General features: G+C 47.9%; 1 protein-coding gene across 3 annotated transcripts in view; it reads left to right on the top strand.

Moving 5' to 3' along the window:
- Positions 1-508: 508 nt before the first annotated feature.
- Positions 509-21,972, top strand: part of LIMS1 (LIM zinc finger domain containing 1) — an 82,277-nt gene continuing 60,813 nt past the window's right edge. Inside the window, exons 1-2 of one of the 3 annotated variants that reach the window (XM_055540244.1) lie at positions 512-630; positions 1,044-1,133. Coding sequence is in view for 1 of the 3 variants with exons in the window: in XM_055540243.1 (XP_055396218.1) it covers positions 599-630 (32 nt within the window). In the remaining 2 variants the exon portion in view is untranslated. Of the gene's footprint in view, positions 631-1,043; positions 1,162-21,972 lie in introns of all 3 variants that reach the window. The other 2 variants (XM_055540245.1, XM_055540243.1) reach the window with 2 other exon arrangements.

Here is a 21,972-nt window from a genome sequence, read left to right as displayed (position 1 = left end):
TACCCGCTGGGCTAACAGGTTCCCTGGAGCCTTTCCTGAGGACCATCCTAGAATGGGGTCTGCAGCGCTGCTGAGACTCCAGGAGTGACCCCATCGCCAGGACCTGGTCAGAGTTGCGATGACTTCTCAGCACCGACACCGGCCACCTCCGCGGCCCACAGATTGGAGTGTGGGGACGGCGGAGCACGAGGGAGGGTGAACCGACCCCGAATCCAGAACCGGCTTGCTGCATGGGACCCCTAGTCCCCTGCCCAGTGTCCTCCACCGGCAGGGCGGGGCCTCGGTGCGTGGGGCGGGGCCTATCTGGAGGCGGGGTCGAGACTCGAACGGGCGATTCTGGGGGACCGGGCTGGAGGTCCGCCAGTTCCGGGAGCGGGGCGGATCGGCCGGGGCCTAGGTGGAGGCAGGGGCCGACATCCGGGAGGGCGGCTCCGGGGGCGGGGCCAGGCGGGGCGGGACCGCTTCTTGGTGGGCGTGGCCTTCGCGGCCCCGGCCCGCCCCTTCCTGCCCCGGCGCATAGCGAGGAGGAGCGGCGGCGGCTCGGCGGCAGCGACGGGAGCGGCGCAGGGACGCGGTGCTGTTTCACGGGGCCGCGGAGATGCTGGGCGTGGCGTCAGGAATGACCAACAGGTAAGATCGCGCGGGTGGTGAGCTCGAGGCTAGAACCGGAGCCGCAGCCACGTCGGCGGTGCTGCCGCCGGGGAGGCCCCTCCCTGCGGCGCGGGCGGACAGGCCTGCAGAGCCCGGGGCCGAGTGGACCGCGACCCGGCCCGGCGCTCCTAGCCCTGCTCGGGTCGCAGGAGGCGTCCGTGAGGGCGGGGACGGCTCAAGGCTAGAGATTTACCGCGTTAGAAACGTAACAGACCTTAAAGGATATTTACTCATTCATTAAATGTAAAATGAGTCTGTGATCTCAACGTGTATAACGCATGCTTCATGAAAATAGCGTTTTCCTAACAAATAATTCAGTGCGACGAGAGCCGTGGTTGTACATTTTGCAAAACTCCTAAATGTGTGCATTTCCTTGCCTGTTCTGCCTTCAGTCTGCTGCGGCCCGTTTTGCTTGAAATCCGAAGAAAACCCTCTCCTACGCAGAGATGCGGTTGGAAGAGGGAGCTTTCCACGTAGTTGCGGTATTTTCTGTTATCACTCCAAAACTGGGTAACTTAATGTTTCTTAAACGTGAGTTCGCTGTGGAGTCCTCAGTCTTACCGGGAGCTTTTCACTCGCGGTGACGCTGAAATTCTCCGCGGGCCCTGAGGTTCAAAGGGGCTTGCTCCTGATTTTAACAGGCATGTTCCTCCTTAGGAAGTGTTGATTCACTGAGTTAGGCAGACCTTCCAAATGTTGACATATCTCTTTATACAGTGTCACTAAGTAACATTTGTTAATATCACTTCTCATCCTCTCCTTAGATCTTTAGGTTTGAAACTGTCTCTCAAGCTCCAGGCAGTGGAAAGTTTTCCAACATTCTCATTCTCAGTTGGAAGCTTGATTTTTATTATCAGTAAGAAACTCTTGTCAATTGTTTTCTTCAAAGTAACAGACTCGCTTTGTTTAGTTTCAAGAAATGTCTGCCAAATGCTAGTCTAAAAACCATAGTTTGTTATTCTTTCTGGTAAAAACGGTAGACCATGAAAAAAAGCGTCTGATTGAGTGGTCCCTGGGTCACCCTCTTGCTTGACCTGCAGACAATTGTCTTACTGTGGTGTGCGGCCCAAGTGCTTCATTCATCACAAGAAACAGAACAGAAGGTCAGAGGTCGAGATTTAATAACATCAATAATTGGTACTGCTTCATTAAGGACAATTTTTTGTTTCTAGAAAAATTTATTGAAAATTCAGTTCAGTTCAGTTCAGTCACTCAGTCGTGTCCGACTCTTTGCGACCCCATGAATCGCAGCATGCCAGGCCTCCCTGTCCATCACCAACTCCCGGAGTTCACCCAGACTCACGTCCATCGAGTCAGTGATGCCATCCAGCCATCTCATCCTCTATCGTCCCCTTCTCCTCCTGCCCCCAATCCCTCCCAGCATCAGAGTCTTTTCCAATGAGTCAACTCTTCTCATGAGGTGGCCAAAGTACTGGAGTTTCAGCTTTAGCATCATTCCTTCCAAAGAAATCCCAGGGCTGATCTCCTTCAGAATGGACTGGTTGGATCTCCTTGCAGTCCAAGGGACTCTTAAGAGTCTTCTCCAACACCACAGTTCAAAAGCATCAATTCTTCGACGCTCAGCCTTCTTCACAGTCCAGCTCTCACATCCATACATGACCACAGGAAAAACCATAGCCTTGACTAGACGAACCTTTGTGGGCAAAGTAATGTCTCTGCTTTTAAATATGCTATCTAGGTTGGTCGTAACGTCCTTCCAAGGAGCAAGCGTCTTTTAATTTCATGGCTGCAGTCACCATCTGCAGTGATTTTGGAGCCCAGAAAAATAAAGTCTGACACTGTTTCCACTGTTTCCCCATCTATTTCCCATGAAGTGATGGGATCAGATGCCATGATCTTCGTTTTCTGAATGTTGAGCTTTAAGCCAACTTTTTCACACTCCTCTTTCACTTTCATCAAGAGGCTTTTTAGTTCCTCTTCACTTTCTGCCATAAGGGTGGTGTCATCTGCATATCTGAGGTTATTGATATTTCTCCTGACAATCTTGATTCCAGCTTGTGTTTCTTCCATACAAAATTTAACATATATGTAAGGTATGAAGAATGACAATACAATGGATACATTATGACTTGAGTATAACCATCTCCCTTTATTTTCTTTGGCAGCACCACATAGCCTGTAGGATCTTAGTTCTGCAATCAGGGATCGAACCTGCACCCCTGCATCCCTGCATTGAGAATGCAGAGTTTTAACCACTGGACCACCAGGGAAGTCCCTAAGCAGGTCCTTTTAAGAGCCTTGCTTATATTCTGATATCATCACATTGCTATCCTAAATTTTCCTTTAGCAGTCCCTTACTTTTTCCTTTTTTTTTTAGTACCAAGTACATTTGTAGTGTTGTGTGACCATCACCAGTATCTATCTCCAGAACCCTTTTTTCTTGCAAAACTGAAAGTACTCATTAAACAACTTACCATTTCCTTCTCCCTCCAGCCCCTCATCACCCTCGTTGTATTTTCTGTCTCTGATTTTGACAATTCCAAGGACCTCGTGTAAAAGGAATCATCCTGTCTTTGCTTTTTGTGACTGGCTTATTTCACACAGCATATCATCCTCAGTGTTCATCCGTTTTGTATTGTGTGTCAGAATTTCCTTTCTTTTTAAGATTGATTGTATGTTTCCAATCTTGTATAAACATACAAGATTCCATTGTATGTTTATACTATTTATTTGGTTATTCATTCATCCTCCAGTGGACACTTGGGTTGTTTCCACCTTTTGGTTATTGTGAATGGTGCTGCTTTGAAAATGGGTGTACATTTTTTATTTGAAAATTTTATTGAGATAATTGTATTTGGGGTGGGGGGACGTTCCGTGGTGGCTCAGCAGTAAAGAATCCTCCTGCAATGCAGGAGATACAAGTTTGATCTCTTAGCCATGAAGATCCCCTGGGGAAGGAAATGATAACCCACTCCAGTATTCTCACCTGGGAAATGCCATGGACAGAGGAGCTTGGTGGACTACAGTCCAGGGGGTCCCAAAGGAGTTGAACATGACTTAGCAACTAAAGAACAACAGTTTTTTTATTTTATTAATTTTTTATGTATTCATTTATTTATGGCTGTTTCATGTGGCACACAGGATCTTAGTTCCCCAACCAAGGATCAAACCTCTGCAGTGGAAGCGGGAGCTTCTTGGCATTATTATGAAAATGGTTTTGATCCCCAGGCTTCTTAAAAAGGTCTTGGGAACCTTCTAGGGTTTCCAGACCACCCTTTGAGAACCACTGTTAACACCATCTGAAATCAGGAGGGAAGGAGCGATTCTTGAATATTTAAAAAGACGTATCTACCAAGAATTCTCTTAGAAATGAGTGTCGAGTGCTTGTTGTAGTGAGTGCTTTCTGTTTGGGAGGAGTTTTAGTGGGACTTGAAGAACCGCTATGGGAAAAGCAGCTTTTGCCTTGAAGGATTTTTCTGGGGCACAATGCCAGCGTATCATGAAGGGGTGATGCCCTGGTGGGGTTTCTTCTAGATCTTCACTGCCCTGTGCCTGTTTGTGTGTGAAGAAACCATGCTCTTAGTTTAACTAGTGAGAAGTTGGCAGTAGGGAAGATGGCTCCGTCAGGATGTCATGTGCCCTGCAGGCTTAGGATGTGAGGACCACGGTCATCACCCCTCTTTCATTTGGGATGGCCTTGAACTAGTTCCTGGATGATCTTTCTCCTGCTGAACGTGGGTGGCTTTCCCTTTCCTCCCCAAAGGGGGGAGTATCTTCCTGCCCTCCTGAGGCCCCAGGGGCTACAGGTTGGGGGAGGCGGATCCAGGCTGATGATGGAAGCTCCGAGCTTTCCCCCGGAAGCCTCTGTGTTCAATAATCCTGTGTCTGTTCCTCAGACGATCGTTTAAGTAAACCTCAGTGTAGGTTGTGTTCTCAGGTAGGGCTGCACTTAAATAGAAGGAGAAGCATCTCAAACCATTCGTCGATTTTACATTTCTCCAAATTGTGCTCTAAGCTGTGGTTTCCCACCCACAGGAATGTCCTCTACATTACACACTGGCCTGTGGCCAGGTTGTTTTCCTAAAGCTTTAAGTTATTTGAGAAACACGAGCTGGGGTGCCCATTGCCACATCCATGGACCCTCCAGCAGCCTTAGGCCTCATGAGATGTCCCCTCTTCTCTTGTTTCGTCAGATGTTTCCACACAGGAGCTCATGGGAGGGGGTTCATTTTCCTGCATCTTCTTCATGTCGGAGCTTATTTGCCTTGGCGAGTCCACAGGGACTTTTGACGTGCAGGTTGGGAGGCTGCAGACACAGCGGGCTGTGCATAGTGTGTCCTGTAGGAGGAAGCAGGCGGTGGGGGGGCAAGCGTGAATGCCCTTAGGGGAGCTTGGGGTGGGACACACCGGACTGAAGTAACTTGCCTGAGGTCAGGTAAGGTCCTGTGGAGGTACAAGAAATGATATACAAAGGTCCAGTGTATTCTTTACCCAGTTTCCCCATCGATAGCATTTTGCAAAGCTGTGGTACGTGGTCCGAGTCGCAGTGTCAATGGCCATGCAGTCCCTGGGTCTCACTCAAATTTCCCAGCTGTACCTGCGGTTGTGGCTCTGGGACACCCCACCCAGGTGAGACTTTGATGTGTCCGAGCCACATTAACAGGATAACTCTGGATATTTCTGGATGATTATTCTGTGTCACCACAAAGCTGTTGTGTCACAGAGTACCGGATGTCAGTCTCTTTCAAGTCGATTCCATTTGTGAAGTGCGTCCTTCGGGACTTGCTGTTCCGAGGCCCATGTGCCAGTGATCATGGTACTTCCTCCCGGAGGCCAGGGTCTCCCCCGACCCCACACGCTGTGCTCACAGGGCCAGCCTGACAGTCCTTCCTGCTGGGGGGCTCCTCTTCTGGCACATCCGTTCGGGGACAAGTCTGAGCAGCTGCTTAGACAGATTGTAGGTTGCTTCTCATGGGGAAGGGTGGTAGTGCTTATGCTGTGTTTCATGTGCTTGTTTTGCTCCTGAGGCCGGGCACGTTGCTTTCCACATAGGCCCGCCTGGGGAGTGTGGGCGGCGGGCGTGTGGGCACGTGGACACGGTGGTGTCTGGGCCGCTAGCGGGTCCTCGTCCTCCTCGATACGGAGGACTCAGCAGCGGGCTCTTAGGTGCCGGGTGGGTGCAGCCACAGAGATTCGAGGAGGATCGACGTGGCCCCAGCTCTCGAGAATCTTTCAGTGTGTTGTCCTTCATGTCAGTTCCACGTTTTCCTGGAGCGCCACGTTGGGCATGTCACCTCTCTTTTCAGAATGTTAAGAAGACTCCTGACTGCCTGTCAGATAAGGTCCGGACTCCCGCGCCTGGCACTCAGGCTGTTTGTCACCTTCTGGCTGGTCATTGGCCCCCTCAGCCCCTTGTCTCGGAAGGTACTCTGCACACCCCCAACCTCAGGGCCTCTGCTCACACGGCTGGAAAACCTTCCTCTCATTGTCTTCTCGGCCATTGGAGCAGAGTGGCTGCTTGGCCCTTGGATGCTGAGTTCCTGAAACATGGATTGAGGTTGTGCTGGAGCCTCAGGGCTCAGAGCTCATGTCCTTCCTCCTAGAACACTTTGACCTCCTTCGGGTGACTACCATCTCGTGTTTTATGTTGTAGTTACTTATGTGTGCATGCTCAGTCACTTTAGTCATGTCCAACTCTTTGTGACCCTATGGACAGTCACCCACAAGGCTCCTCCGTCCATGGGATTCTTCAGGCAAGAATACTGGAGTGGGTTGCCCTGCCCTCCTCCAGGGGATCTTCCTGCCTCAGGGACTGAACCTGTGTCTCTTATGTCTCCTGCATCAGCAGGCAGGCTCTTTACCACTGGTGCCACCTGGGAAGCCCCATAATTTACTTGTGTCTGTATCTAATCTTTTCTGCCAAATCATAATCTCTAGAAGTAAAGGAATATCTTCATCGGGTTTGTTAGATGTCCAAGGAAGAATTAATTGGATTTAGATGGGCTTCATTTCTCCTTTTCTTCAGTCATCAGTGAATTGACGAGTCCACAGCCGGCTCTGCTGGATGCCTGTGACAAGCTTTCAATAAAGTCATAAGACTTGGGGTGAGAGGAGCTGGCCTGCACACATGGCTTAGCTGAACTCTGCAGTGTGATGTCCCGGTGGCAGAGACCTGGCATCTAGGGACCTCTGGAGAGAAATTCAGAGATGCTCAGCTATCCCTGTTAGATTATTTCTTCTCATGACTGGGCCGCCTTTTTGGAAACTTTCTTACTAATAACCACCTTTTATTAATAACCTGTGGTTACACAAGTACTTTAAGGTGTTAAACATCTATTTCACAAATCTTACACGGCTGCACTTCGAGGCAGGGCTTTTATGCCCACTTTACAGATGGAAACAGGGCAGGAGACGTCACAGGGTTGGGGTGAGATGAGCCGAGGTTGATGCCCAGCCTCGTCCCCTTCCCGCATCCCTTCCCCGCTGTGTCCCCTCCTGTTCAGATGAGGCCGAGGCTCCTGCTTCTCCTGGCTGTCAGGGTGTCCTCTTCACGTGGTAGGTAGTCGCGCCCCAAGTGTGGCGGTCATGAGGGACTGCATTGTCTCACTGCCAGATGGTCCTTCCTTCTGAACGTGGAGGTTGTAGTCTCACACTCGAGGCCCAGCTGGAAGATATGTCAGTTCACTTTCTTCACTTGAACTTGGGGTGTGTGTTTCATCTTGAGCACCTGACCCCTTTGCCTCCTGCTAGATGGGAGACCTGAGTTCGGAGAAGCACATTGTCCATGTCACATGTGAGCCCCGCTCCCCTGTTCCACAGTGACTCGATGGGGACCAGGCCCACCGTGAACCCTGAGCCCAGCCAGGCCAGGTCCAGGTGATGACCCTCAGGGGGAGGTGCCAGGGTTCTCCTGTCACCCTTGGAGGACAGCCGGGCAGGATGTGATGACGCCGCGGATCTTTCTCAAATCTTTGGAACACGATGGTGAGAGATCGGTGCCACGGGCCCCCCCACCCCAACCCATGCCTAGACGCCCTCGTGGAAAGCAGTTCTCAGCCTTGGGCTCCTGGAGGCAGATGCAGAAATAGATGAAGATGAGCCTGCTAATAAGCATGGGATTACAGAAGGGACCTCAGGCCTCTGATTTACAGTTTCCTTCCAGATTGCGTTTATTCTTCGGATGTTTGAATTTAGGTTAAAAACTGAGCCTGATTCCTCAGGCTTGAGTTGAATGCCTCTGTCTGATATTCTAATAGGAAATTTTAGAACAAAGTAAATATTCACTCACTACTTTCTAATTTTCTCATTGAGAGAGCGTGTGGGAAAGTGGTGTCTGGAACATCGCCGTTTAGTTGGGGCCCACACCGGAATACACTACTTCCCCTCGGGTGCTGACGCTCTGCGGCCAGAATTGCTGTCTCTTTGGCATGCAGCCGTGGGCTTGTCACAGTGGGACATGTGTGAGGGAACGGAGTGTGGTCTTCATTAGAATCTTGAGCTGGGATAACTCACCCAGCACACCAGCAGACTCTGTTTTCCGAGTGTGGGCAGTGATGTTTTTGTAACAGCCGTGGACTCTTTGTAAACATGGCTGAGACTGGTTCTCCGTTTTCAAAAATGAGTCTGAGAAGGCTTCGGCTCCGACTAGAATCTGGAAGATTCTGTTAGCACTTAGCCCATTTCGGGCAACTGACTATACTTACATGTTTGAGGATAATGATGAAAAAAATATAAAAACTTTAGAAAATATATGTGTATAGGACAATAGGTTATCTGTCTCATAGGCCAGACCAGAATTGCAGTGATGTAACTTTAAACTGGGTGCCAGGCTAGTGTCTGAAATAATTTAATGCTGGTTCTGGACTTAATGTCCTTTTTTTTTTTTTTCCAATTCTGGCCTACTCACACCAGGAAATGAAAGCACTTTTTGTCTTTGGGTATTTGCCAGATCTGCCCAGAGCTCAAGGCATCTGCAGATGTCTGCTGGAGGCAGTTTCTGGTTGCTGTTAACAGAGTGTATAGCATGGGTACTTGTACACAGGCTACGAGACTTCTTCTCTGCTTCAGACCTGGGCCTCCCAGCACTGCTCAGGTGGTTTCCCCTCTCCCAGTTTACTGGTGACAACAACGGACAGCAGTGAAATGTGGAAAGTGATGCTTTAACTGTGTTACATAGCTGTCCATTGAATGTGACGAAAAAAGTTCCAGCTATTCCTCAAAATTTCAGAGGTCTCAGTTTTCCCACAGAGGTCATCTGGAGACCGTGAGACCAGACTTAAAAAGAAGCGTTTTCCCATCTTAAGCCCTTTTGACTTTTAAAATAAACACACACCCGCATCTCTTTCTAATGATGTGTTCGGTCATTGAGACACTTTCTATGAAGGAAGTTGTGGTGACAGTTTCTGGAATGTGGGGCTTCGGCGGATGCAGATTAAGTGGGTGATGGAGCTCCAGGGACACGAGGCTTGGGAACTTTTTAGCAGTCAAGCTTTCTTCTGCACTGTCAGGCTAATTGAGCTTCCCAGGAGGAAGCATTCCTGGAGATTAGCTGAACAAATGGAGGGATGAAAGTCAAAATCTGAGGTTGGGTCTGTTAAATGCATTTTGATAAAGAGCTTACATTCGAACAATGCAGCACTGTCCACAAAGGCTGCCGGTGCTGTAGGGAGTCCTGGTGTGCCACGCCATGGACAGTGCGAGCTCGCAGGAAGCTCTCAGGAAGTACTTGTCAAATGAATAAATGATGGTGTCATGTTTTATTTGGCGTGTATTCTTTTTGGCTTAGTGAAACAGAGCTCTTTAAATGTTGCCATAAAGTCACTCCTGAGTAAATACTAATAAAGATGGCTTCAGTCGGCGTTAAGATCAATTTGAAGGCTTATTTTAACTCCATGTGATTTCAGTAACTCCGTGCAGTGTTTTAGTATTCCCTCTCTTCCTGGGGTTAGCACAGGAACAGTTCTCCGACCTGAGGAGGTGCCACTCTGCACCAGTGAGGCTTCCAGGAGTAGGGGTGAAAATTTCCGGGTGAAACGTTAACAGTTTTTCCTGTAAACTTCTTCACTTTCCATATTAATATTTAATTTCGGTACTGTTAATCAGAATTCCAGGTGGAGTCTTTTGGTGAAATTGGTAGAATTGTCTCGATGTTTCTTTCTTTGGAGGAATAAAGGGGCAAGGACAGCAGAGAGCTGCTTCCCGAAGGGAGGAAAGTGGGGGTGGGGGAGCCATGTTGTCGGTCTATACCCATCACGGCTCATCACAGAGTCTGGGGTAACCGGGTTTTCAGGGGAAAAGAGGAAACATTCCTTAAAGTGCCATAAAACGGTGAGATCCTTTGTTAGCAGTTACGGGGAAAAGCCAGTTTATTGCCTTAGAGTCTCATTTTACATCAGCAGAAATTTCAGATGGATAATATTTAATAGCTACATATTAAATCCAGCCAGATAAACATGAAAATATAATAGGAATGTTTCCCAATTCCTAGAATGAGAAGTACTTTTTAAACTCAGAAGTTTTAAGAACCAAAAGGAAAGGTCTATTGGAAGGAGAATAAATTTCTGAAAATTAAAAACAAAAAACAGATGGGGAAAAACATTTGCAACAAAACAAGATAGAAAGCATTAGTATTATGAATTGATCAGAATATGCGCACCTAGTATGTGTGTAGGGGAAAGAACATGGACGGAGAAAATGTAACAAAATAGAAACCGGGAAATAAAATTAATGTACAAAAGTACAAGACGTGTTGCAGTGTGATTAGTGATTCATCAAAGATGCATATTAAAATAGATACTATCAGTTTTACAGTATTAGCAGATATTGTTAAAAACATGGGTACCTTGTATCACTGGTAAAGTTAGTAACATAGTTAGTTACCTTATATCACAGGTGTAAAGATATATGGGTAAAATTTGTTAGGAAAACAATTTGGCAGTATGTATCAAGTCTGAAATGATTTATAACTTGTAATTGAGAATTTCCATTTCTGTAAATCAAACCCAAGAAAGTAATTCTAAATGAGAAGAGACTGTGACGTGAAACGCAGCCTTATTTGTACTACAGTTTGCCCTGCTGTTTAATTCAATTCTGACACTATCCACCTGGAGTATACAAATGAACCCTGTCAGTTTCATATATATTATCCTCTTTCATCAAAATCAGAGCGTAAGTAGTTTCTGTAAGTTAAAGTTTCCAAGTTTGAAGTGTAAAATGCTTCAAGAGATTGCCAGTGTCCAGGGCCCCAACTTTGTGTGTGTTTGAAAAAGAACTGGTTTATTTCTGTCAGTAAACACGATTTCTTAATGACTCTTACAGAACAAAGGGCTGAATGTTTAATGAATTTGAGGTGTAAAATATAAGATCTTACTGTTCTGTTAACACTTCCCAACAAAGAGGAGTAACCTCAGGCCATTAGACACCTCAGGAGGACATCTCACTGCAGCATTCCTGACCCCTACCAGCAGGGCAGGTAATCCAGATGCAGTGATCGCCCTTCCTGTCCTGGGACTGTGGACTCCCTGCTGACAGCCCAGCAGAGCCCACTGGGTTTTCATGGTCCTCACTGCCTCTGTTGTTCTGGCATTTCTCTCTCTCTCTTTTTTTTTTTTTTAAATGTAACAAACGGGCTTAGTCTACAGCAGGTAACTGAAGCAAACACCCTTTGACATCAGCTGTGAGGAGACTGTTAGGAACACATTTAACGGTAGGAAAATGAGATGGCAGCCGCCCTGCCAGGGTGCCTGACGCAGTGCTTGGGTCCCACCCTTGGGGAGGCTGAGCTCAGTCTCCTATGGAAGCTATCCTGTGTGGTTTGGCCGCCACACCCAGACCGGCCTCAGCTCAGAGTCTGTGCAGGTGGAGACCCTGTGGTGATCCCACCTTCGTGGCCATGATGGACGCCCTCCTGGACAATGTGGACATTGGTCCTGAGAGTTTCTAAGTGCCCCCAGCAGCTTCCAAGTGTCTGAGATACCCAGTGTGTGGTCCCCAGGGGCTCATACACACAGTCAAAGAAGCTCCTTCCAATTTCTCAGTCTGTAAATATGAGTTGATTGTAATTGGCTGTGATCAGTATTAGCTTCTGTTCCACAGGAAGTAAGAAAATAAAATTTTCCATCTTATGATTGACTATTAATAACTTCCCAACCATTATTCTCATTTTGCAGCAGAGTGTTGGTTTGTATTCAGTTAGACCTGACCTCCTGATTGTGAGAGGGTGTGGTGGTGCTAACCTCTGAGGAGGAATTCCACTCTTGACATTTAAAATCACTTTGCTTTTAACCTAGCCTGTCACCCTCCACCCTCAAGTGCTGCGTCTGTGGAGTGGAACTCATTCTGTGAAGCGCTTGCTGCAGGATCTGGAATCCCCTTCTGCACGTGCTTGTGAGCTGTGTGTGCATGTGTGTGTACGTGTATGCATGCACATGTATACATTGTACATATGTATATCTGCATGTGTGTGTGCATGAGTGTGCATGTGTGTACCTTGGTGAGAAATGGAACGTCTCCTGCCACATCAGTAAACAAGGATGTCACAGTCATCAGTGATTGCAACCATCATGGGTGGTGAGCCGGTGAGCCCTGCGGGAACTCAGGAAGGAAGGAATACCAGCTGTCCATCAGCCATCAGACTGCAGCCACTCTCCATGGTGAGCCCTGAGGACGCTCAGGACATGAATACAAAGGATAGGGACTCCCCTGTCAGCCCAGTGGTTAGGACTTCACCTTCCAAGATGGGAGGGGAAGGATGGGGGCGGGTTCCATCTCTGGTCGGGGAGCCAAGATCCCACATGCCTAGCAGCCAAAAAACCAAAACATAAACATAAAACAGGCACGATATTGTAACAAATTCAATAAAGACTTTGAAAAAAAGAGAGAGGAAAACACAGGTTACTGGCCCCAGAGAGCGGAGGTAATGTCAAAGGAATGATTTCATTGAACCCAGACTCTTGCATCTTCCCATACACAGAAAATTGCTGAATTCTTTAACTTGGGACATCTGTTTTTCTTTAATTAACAATCATCTTCTGATGTTCAGACTACCTTCCCTTTGTTGCAAAAACTTCTATATAAGCTGGCTCCTCCTCTCACCTCCTCAGAGCAGTTCTCTCAGGGTCACTTGAGATGCTGTCCCCTTGGCTTGAAGTCCTAAAACTTCCCACAGAATAAAATGTAACTCTCAGCTTTTAGATTGTAACTATGAGTTGATCAGCAATGACACAAATAGGCAAACATTTATAAATGGTTTGATACTATATCAGCCTTGAGAGCCATTATTCAGTGGTCATTTGTTCTCTAGACCTTCCTACCAGGGCCCCTTCCAGGTGCGTGGGATCCAGTAGAGAGATGGAGCCTGGTCCCCACCTCCCCTGCCCCCACACCTCAGGCTCACAGCAGATGGTCCTTGAAGAGGTGGGGTGGGCAATGCCTCAGTGCCCTTCCTGGGCATGGCTCACCTCTGCCCCCAGTGAATAAATGCCAAGTCATGTTGAGGTCCAATCACCAGCGTCTGGATTGTGGAATCTGTCTCCTGACCACCCCCACCCACCACCTTCCTCCTAGCTCCCCGCCCCCACCCCACTCAGCTGTTCAAACCTCAGCTAGATTGGTCTCCATAAAGCCAGAGTCCCACCCTGTCCTCAAGCCCAGAGGCCTCTGTGGGTATCCCCTGACCCAAGAACAGCCCTGGTCTTCACAGCGACAGGGCACCCCCCCACCCTGTGTCCAGCCCTGTCCATGCCACTCTGGCCATGTTTGCGTCCCTGTAGTTCCTCCAGCTCACCAGCCAGGCCCCCAACCCAGAACCTCTCACCAGCTGTCACTCGGTCCAAGGTGACCACAGGGCCCACTCCACCACCCCTAGAGTCTTTCTCAGACGTGGCCTCCTTGGTGAAGCCTTTCCCATCAGTCCCGTCAATGGCTGTGACCTCCTCTCCCTGACCCCTGACCTCCTTCCCAGGAGGAGGCGTGGGGGACAGCGCTGCCAGTGGCCCAGCTCTTGTCCTGACGGGCCTGACCCCTAGGGTCACGAGAAGGGATGGACAGAGGTCCGCGTGGCCCCCAAGGAGAAGCCAGAGCTTCTGAAGGCCTGTGCTGGGCTGGAGCCCTGAGCTCTTCAGCCCCATCTGTCTCTACTCAGGGCTGCTTGTGACTGGATTGACCTCTGACCTCCTCCTAAAATGGGGAGGGGGCAGGGTGCAACCTGTCAAAGAATGACATAGCCCAAGGAGGTGACATAAACTGATTAGAACTCAAACGGTCCAAGATGGCAGATGAGTTGACTTCCACTAGACCTTGAGCCTCAGTGTACGCTCATTGTAACACCTGAACAAGCTAACTGACACACCCAGGCACCATGATAGTTCTCAGGATGACCTTCAAAGACCAAAAGGGGGCAGTGGTCCAATCCCTGGAAATCCCCAACCCTTCCCCAAAATAGTTGAAATAATCCTCCCGATCATTAGCCTATGAAACTACCCAGCCCATGAAAACTAACCACGCCATATTTTGGGGCCACTCTCACCTTCTGCACTCTATCTGTGGAGTGTGTTTCTAAATGAATCCTTTTCTTACCTAGACTTTGTCTCTCACTGAATTCTCTCTGCGATGAGACATCTAGAACCTGAGCTTGATTAAGTGTCAAAATGAGGTGTGTGATCCCAGTTAAAAAACCGCAGATTCAAGCCCCAGTCAGGGTTTAGGTTGGGCTGGACTCCCAGCTAAGTATGTTTGAGCCCCAGTCTGAGGGGCATGGTTTCACTTTCGGCTCCGGCTGTGCCCTGAGCTCCTGGGGGACCCCGTCTACATTGCAGGCATGGAAGATGCTTAGTGATGTTGTCACATTAGGTGATGAGTCTCTGGCAGGTGATGGTCAATGGATGCTGTAATGCATGATGGGGGCAGAGGTCTCAAATTCAGTGCAGATGGCATATGATTTCATCTTTTAGCATCATAGAGGGCGTTGATTGATTCTTTTCTATCATAGGTGGAGAAAGAAGTAAGAAATATGTTGAAAGAAAGTGAAAGTCACTCAGCTGTGTCTGACTCTTTGCGACCCCATGGACTATACAGTCCATGGAATTCTCCAGGCCAGTATGCTGGCGTGGGTAGGTAGCCTTTCCCTTCTCCAGGGGATCTTCCCAACCCAGGGATCAAACCCATGTCTCCTGCATTGTGGGCAGATTCTTTACCAGCTGAGCCACAAGGGAAGCCCAAGAATATTAGAGTGGGTAGCCTATCCCTTCTCCAGCGGATCTTCCCAACCCAGGAATCGAACTGGGGTCTCCTGCATTTCAGGTGGATTCTTTACCAACGGAGCTATGAGGGAAGCCCAAGATATATGTTGTGTTAGAGTTAAAACTGCTTTGAAAGACAGCTAAGTATGAAAATGAGTGTTTAGGAGGGCCTGACCGTGTGATCACTGACCTAGAGCCAGACATCCTGAAATGTGAAGTCAAGTGGGCCTTAGAAACCATCACTATGAACAAAGCTAGTGGAGGTGATGGAATTCCAGTTGAGCTATTTCAAATCCTGAAAGACGATGCTGTGAAAGTGCTGCACTCAATATGCCAGCAAATTTGGAAAACTCAGCAGTGGCCACAGGACTGGAAAAGGTCATTTTTCATTCCAATCCCAAAGAAAGGCAATGCCAAAGAATGCTCAAACTACCGCACAATTGCACTCACCTCACACGCTAGTAAAGTAATGCTCAAAATTCTCCAAGCCAGGCTTCAGCAATATGTGAACCATGAACTTCCAGATGTTCAAGCTGGTTTTAGAAAAGGCAGAGGAACCAGAGATCAAATTGCCAACATCTGCTGGATCATGGCAAAAGCAAGAGAGTTCCAGAAAAACATCTATTTCTGCTTTATTGACTATGCCAAAGCCTTTGACTGTGGATCACAATAAACTGTGGAAAATTCTGAAAGAGATGGGAATACCAGACCACCTGACGTAAATACTGAGAAATCTGTATGCAGGTCAGGAAGCAACAGTTGGAACTGGACATGGAACAACAGATTGGTTCCAAATAGGAAAAGGAGTCCGTCAAGGCTGTATATTGTCACCCTGCTTATTTAACTTATATGCAGAGGACATCATGAGAAACGCTGGACTGGAAGAAACACAAGCTGGAATCATGATTGCCGGGAGAAATATCAATAACCTCAGATATGCAGATGACACCACCCTTATGGCAGAAGGTGAAGAGGAACTAAAAAGCCTCTTGACGAAAGTGAAAGTGGAGAGTGAAAAAGTTGGCTTAAAGCTCAACATTCAGAAAACGAAGATCATGTCATCTGGTCCCATCACTTCATGGGAAATAGATGGGGAAACAGTGGAAACAGTGTCAGACTTTATTTTTGGGGGCTCCAAAATCACTGCAGATGGTGATTGCAGCCATGAAATTAAAAGACGCTTACTCCTTGCAAGGAAAGTTATGACCAACCTAGATAGCATATTCAAAAGCAGAGACATTACTTTGCCAACAAAGGTCCGTCTACTCAAGGCTATGGTTTTTCCTGTGGTCATGTATGGATGTGAGAGTTGGACTGTGAAGAAAACAGCGCCGAAGAATTGATGCTTTTGAACTGTGGTGTTGGAGAAGACTCTTGAGAGTCCCTTGGACTGCAAGGAGATCCAAGCAGTGCATTCTGAAGGAGATCAGCCCTGGGATTGCTTTGGAAGGAATGATGCTAAAGCTGAAACTCCAGTACTTTGGCTACCTCATGCAAAGAGTTGACTCATTGGAAAAGACTCTGATGCTGGGAGGGATTGGGGGCAGGAGGAGAAGGGGACGACAGAGGATGAGATGGCTGGATGGCATCACTGACTTGATTGACGTGAGTCTGAGTGAACTCTGGGAGTTGGTGATGGACAGGGAGGCCTGGCGTGCTGCGATTCATGGGGTCGCAAAGAGTTGGATACAACTGAGCGACTGAACTGAATTGAACTGACGGTGTTTGAGGGGCTTCCCTGGTGGCTCAGTGGTAAAGAACCTGCCTGCCAATGCAGGAGATGAAGGTTCAATCCTTGAAGATCCCCTAGAAAAGGAAATGGCAACCCATTCCAGTATTCTTCCTGGGAAATCCCATGGACTGAGGAGCCTGGTGGGCAAAGTCCATAAGTTGCCAAGAGTTAGACTCGACTTAGTAAAGTAAACAACAGTGACCTCGTTTGAAGAAAAGCCTGAGGGGACTTCCATGGTGGTACAGTGGCTGAGATTCTAAGCTACCAGTGCAGGGGGCCTGGGTTCAATTCCTGGTCAGGGAGCTAGATCCCACGTGCCACAATTAAGATCTGGACCAGCCAAGTAAATAAATATATATTTAAAAAGATAGGCCTGAGATTAGATAGCCTTTTAAACTAGTTTGGGAAGCATAGATTATAAATGTAAAAATTGTCTTTCTTAGTCTGTCTGATTATGTAACTGACCTTTGGGAGACTGTCCCATGTCCTGTTTCTATATTATGCCCCTTCTGTTTCCATATCCTCAGTTTTGTTTTCTCACCACCAGCCCTGGCTCCTGTCTGTGAAGGACAGGAGGTCACAGGGTTTTAGGGGCTCTCACACTGGAATGGACATCACGTAGGTTTTCACTGGCAAGGGGAATACAACCTCCGGGAGATGGTGAAGGACAGGGAAGCCTGGCCTGCTGCAGTTTGTGGTTTCAGAGTCAGACAAGACTTAGCAACTGAACAATGACAACCCTGCTCCAGCCATGTTCCTCGCAAGCAGAATGGGGATCACAGCCCTTCCCATGAGGACTCCTGGCAGGTTGCCCGGAGTGGAAAGGACTTGGCTCAGGGAGCCTCCCCTTCATGAGGATGGGGGCAGCTCTGATGATGTGATACACAGATGCAGCCCCTGTGGGAGGGACCACCATCCAGCTGTGCAGGTCTTCTGTGTTGGCAGTTCTCCGGTAAGCTTCAGACCAGTGGCTTAGGACATGTGTTATTTACTCCCTCATTTGTAGAGATGGGGAGTCTGCACCTGGACTGCAGCTTAACCTGGGCACCCGGCGAGGGGCTGAGCTGACGGGGCTCTAACTCCTGCTCTGCCAAGTATGTCATGGTGTTTCTCTTAAATGTTATGACTAGAAGCACATAGAATTTACCATCATGGCCATTTTTAGTGTGTGATTCAGCAGTGTTAGGTGTATTTACATTGTTGTGAATCAGACCTCCAGAACATTTTCATCCTCCCGCAGGGAATCTCTGTGTCCGGGGATTAGTGTCTCCCCACCAGGCCCTGGCAGCCAGGGTTCTGCTTTCTCTGTAGGCCTCCCTACACTAGGTATCTAACATAAGGGAAATCACGCCATATTTGTCCCTTGGTGATGGGCTTGTCTCACTGAGCACAAAATCAGCGTGCGTACATGTTGAGGCCTGTGTTAGACTTTCCTTTTTAAGGCTGTGTGGGAGGTGCTCCCTGAGGGGTTCAGTGACAGTTCATCTGTCATCTGTCAATAGATGTTTGTGTTGCTTTTACCTCTTGGCTCTTGTGCATGATGCTACTCTGAATGTGTCTGTTCAAATATCCCTTTGAGACCCTGCTTTCAGTTCTCCTGGATACACACCTAGAAGTGCAATTGCTGCTCATTTGGTAGTTCTGCTTATAACTTTCTGAAGAACTCGCATTCATTTTTCCATAGCTGTTGCACATTTTACAACCCCAGCAACAATGCACAAAGCTGCCAGATTCTCTATATCCCCGCCAGCACTTGTTATTTTCTGTTTTGTTTCATTTTGTTTTGTTTTGTAATACGCATCCTCGTGGCTATGAGGGGAGTATCTCATTGTGGTTCTGATTTACATTCCCTGATGATTAGTGATGGGAAACATCTTTTCATGTCTCTGTTGACCATTTGTGTGTATATATATATATATATATATATATATATATATATATATCTTTTTTTTTGAGAAATGTCTGTTTTAAGTCCTTTGCCTAGTTCTTAGTTGGATTGTGTGATTTTTTTTTGTTTCTGAATATTAACTCCTGATCACATATATGATATGCAAATATATTTTCCCATTCCATAGGTTGACTTTTTACCCTGTTGATTGTTGGTTGACTTTTTTGATGCACAGAATTTTTAAGTTTGATGTAGTCAAATTTGTCCATTTTTGTTTTGTTGCCTGCACTTTTGGTGTCATATTCAAGGAGTCATCGTCCAATCCAATGTCATCCCACTTTACCCTGTGTTTTCTTCTAGGAGTCTTTTATAGAGTTTTGTGTTTTTAATTTTAGGTCTTTAATTCATTTGGGGTTAATATTTTTAAGTAGTTCAAGATAAGGGCCCAACTTCCTCCTTTTGCATATGGAAATCCACTTTCCCAACATTATTTGTGGAAGAAATTCCTTTCCCATCATGCCGGTTTTAAGGGTAGGGGAGAGAGAGTGACAAGGGAGGGGATAGTTATTTGGGGGAAAAGGAGGAGCTCCTGTGTTTTTTAGCTTTGGCACGGGTTTGGCACACATTGAGAGAGGTATGCATTCGTCTTAGCTAGTGAGACAGGCTTGCAACAATTATGGAGAGCTTGTTTCCTCAAGGTAGATAGGGTTCAATGGCTGTTTATATTGTTTGTGTGGAGAAAAGTAAGTCTCAAGATGTGACAGGAATACAATATCCTCTCTGGCCCCAAAGAGATCCACTTTCCAGAACCCAGGGTTTCCAGAAGCCAGAAGTGCTGGCAGGCTGGTGTGGGGGAGGAAATCTTTTTAGTGGCAAAGTAACGAGGCCCTGAGTTCCCCAGAGAAAGACACAGCCACTGACTCGAATAGGCTCCATCCCTCTTCTCCCAGGCCTGACGCTTCTCACAGCAGTGTCTCACAGCAGGGGATGTGACCATCCTGGAGGCAAAGAACTGGGCAGGCACAGACCCTGAGTAACGGGAGGACAGACTGCCCTGTGGCCCTCACCTGCAGGGGTGAGGCAGGGGCACAGAGCTATTCCTCTTGTTGCTGAAGAGTTGGCCTCTGAGTACCCAGAGACCAGAGAGACCTGGGCTCCAGGAGTAAGTCTGAGTAGCTGAGGGACAGGTATGTAGATCTCATTTGTTTTATATATATATCAACTACATTAGTTATATATACATATTACTAATGTAGTTGTTGTTCAGTTGCTAAGTGGAGTCTGACTCCTTGTCACCCCATGAACTGCAGCACATCAGGCTCCTCTGTCCTCCACCATCTCCCAGAGTTTGCTCAAACTCATGTCCATTAAGTCAGTGATGGCATTCAACCATCTCATCGTCTAGCCCCCCTGCCCCCTTCTCCTCCTGCCCTCAATCCTGCCCAGCGTTGGGGCCTTTTCCAGTGAATCTAATGTGGTAGCATTTTTCCAAGCTGCTAAACATTGCAACTGTCTGATTCTCTTGTTAAAATCTCTGGGCTATGAACAAGCTTATGGACACCATGTTAGTATTTTTATTGCTTTCCTTTCTGCAGTAAGTGCTGAGTGCCTGTGTATTATTTATTGTGAGGGACTTGGCTATTGTGCATCCTTCCTCGGGTTACAGTGCGGTACAGGAGACTCGGTGTTTCTAAAGTAACGGTAATAACTGGTAAGACAAAGGCTTGCTTTTCAGATTGTCTTTGGAGGTCCTCTGCTGGAGGAGAGATGTCTTTCAAGGGCTGGAGTGAAATAGCACATAGTTTAAGGGTCTGGGTCTTCGCCACATCTCATCCTGTGTGGAAGCAGCAGTGGTTCTGTGGGTCCCATGGGGTGGATGGGACCTGAGAAGTGTTTGAGCCACATTTCAGTCCTGCTCTGCTGTCCTGGATGTTCTTGTGGAGCTGTTGGCAAACAGTGTGGACGCCCCGAAAGAAAACATGTGTGGGTGTGATCACTCATCACCCACATGGCTGACTGAGGTGGGCAGTGGACGGTCTCCTGGAAATGCTGACAGCTCCCCTGGCCTCTCGTTCAGGAGGGAAGGGAGCCAGGCAGCCTCACGGAACGTCCTGTAAACACTTTAGCTGAAGGGAAAGGTGAGCACAGTGACCGTTTCAGACGGTGAACATTACACATTTCATCTCTTCTCAGAAGACTCTTGCTGTTTAGTTTTTGTGCATTTAACACATTATCCTGTATGGTAAAAAGACACAGAGATGAGTGGGCTTTGAGTCCTTGCTTGAGGGAGCTGTTCCATGGGTGGAGGGGCTGGTGGCCCCAGGCATGGCTGACGGAGAAGGTCTCCCTTGGAGCTGCGTGTCCTCTGGGAGCTTGGCCAGGTCTGCCTGCCTGCAGGCCAAGAAACACTGGCCCTGACATGTTAGAAAGGAGGGTAAAGGGTGAAGGTCTCCCGGAAAATGTGGCTTTAGTGCAGTGGTTGCAAAACTGCCATGAGACGCAGACATACAGGCTATGAAGTGCGTGGGGCTCGTGTGGGCACTGGGGGTGCTGTGGGTGGCCTGACCATCACAGAGCCGCTGGGGACAGAGGACCTGGGAACCGCAACCCCAGCCTTTTTCATCTTCACCTGACTTTGTGCCCATCCTGTGCGTCTCAGTGTTTCTGCTTCACCTCCAGGAATTTCCCTTCATTGGGTCTGCACCCGCACCACCCCCACCCCCACCCCCCACCCCCCCGCAATCCATCCTCTCTTGGCCTAGAACCTGGCCCACCCACAGTTCTTGAATGTGCAGTGTGAGCAAGCTTTGCTGGTTCTCTGTGGCTTCCTGGACTGCACCAGGCATGCTTGGCCAGTGCTCCCCAAGTTGTAGTGAAGAGTGAGGCTCTTTAAAAAAATTTTCCCAGTGGTAAAGAATCCGTGTGCCAATGCAGGAGACAATGGATTTGATCCCTGATCCAAGAAGATCCCACATGCCTCAGAGCAGCTAAGCTTGTGACCTACAACCTACTGAGCCTGCGCTCTAGAGCCCGGGAACCATAACTACTGAAGTCTGTGGCTCTAGAGCCTGAACTCTGCAACAAGAGAAGTCCACACACTACAACTAGAGAGTAGCCCCCACTCACCACAACTCGAGCAAAGCCCAAGCGGCAATAAAGACCCAACACAGCCAAAAATAAGACAAAATAAAGTAGGAAGTTAGTTAGTGTTAGTCACTCAGTTGTGTCTGACTCTTTTCAACCCCATGGACTTTTTTCCAGTTCATTGTTGACCGGTGCTTCTGTGAAGGACAATAAAAATGGGTTACTAGAAAAATGAAATGAAAAGAAGCCATATGAATACAAGTCTCATTTCTTCCTCTTAGATTCAGAAGGTGTAGAATTTCCCTGTCAAATTAGTAACTTTATACCTGTTCTCGACTATTGCGCTGACTTGTTGTAGGTGGAGACTCTGAGTCCCTCACAGTCACAGGTACACGGAGGAGCTCGGCAGCAGGAGGCCC

The sequence above is a fragment of the Bubalus kerabau genome, chromosome 11 (assembly GCF_029407905.1).
Source record: "Bubalus kerabau isolate K-KA32 ecotype Philippines breed swamp buffalo chromosome 11, PCC_UOA_SB_1v2, whole genome shotgun sequence".
NCBI lineage: Eukaryota > Metazoa > Chordata > Mammalia > Artiodactyla > Bovidae > Bubalus > Bubalus kerabau.
Note: the sequence above shows the minus strand (reverse complement) of the source record. Positions and strands in the feature narration are given on the sequence as shown.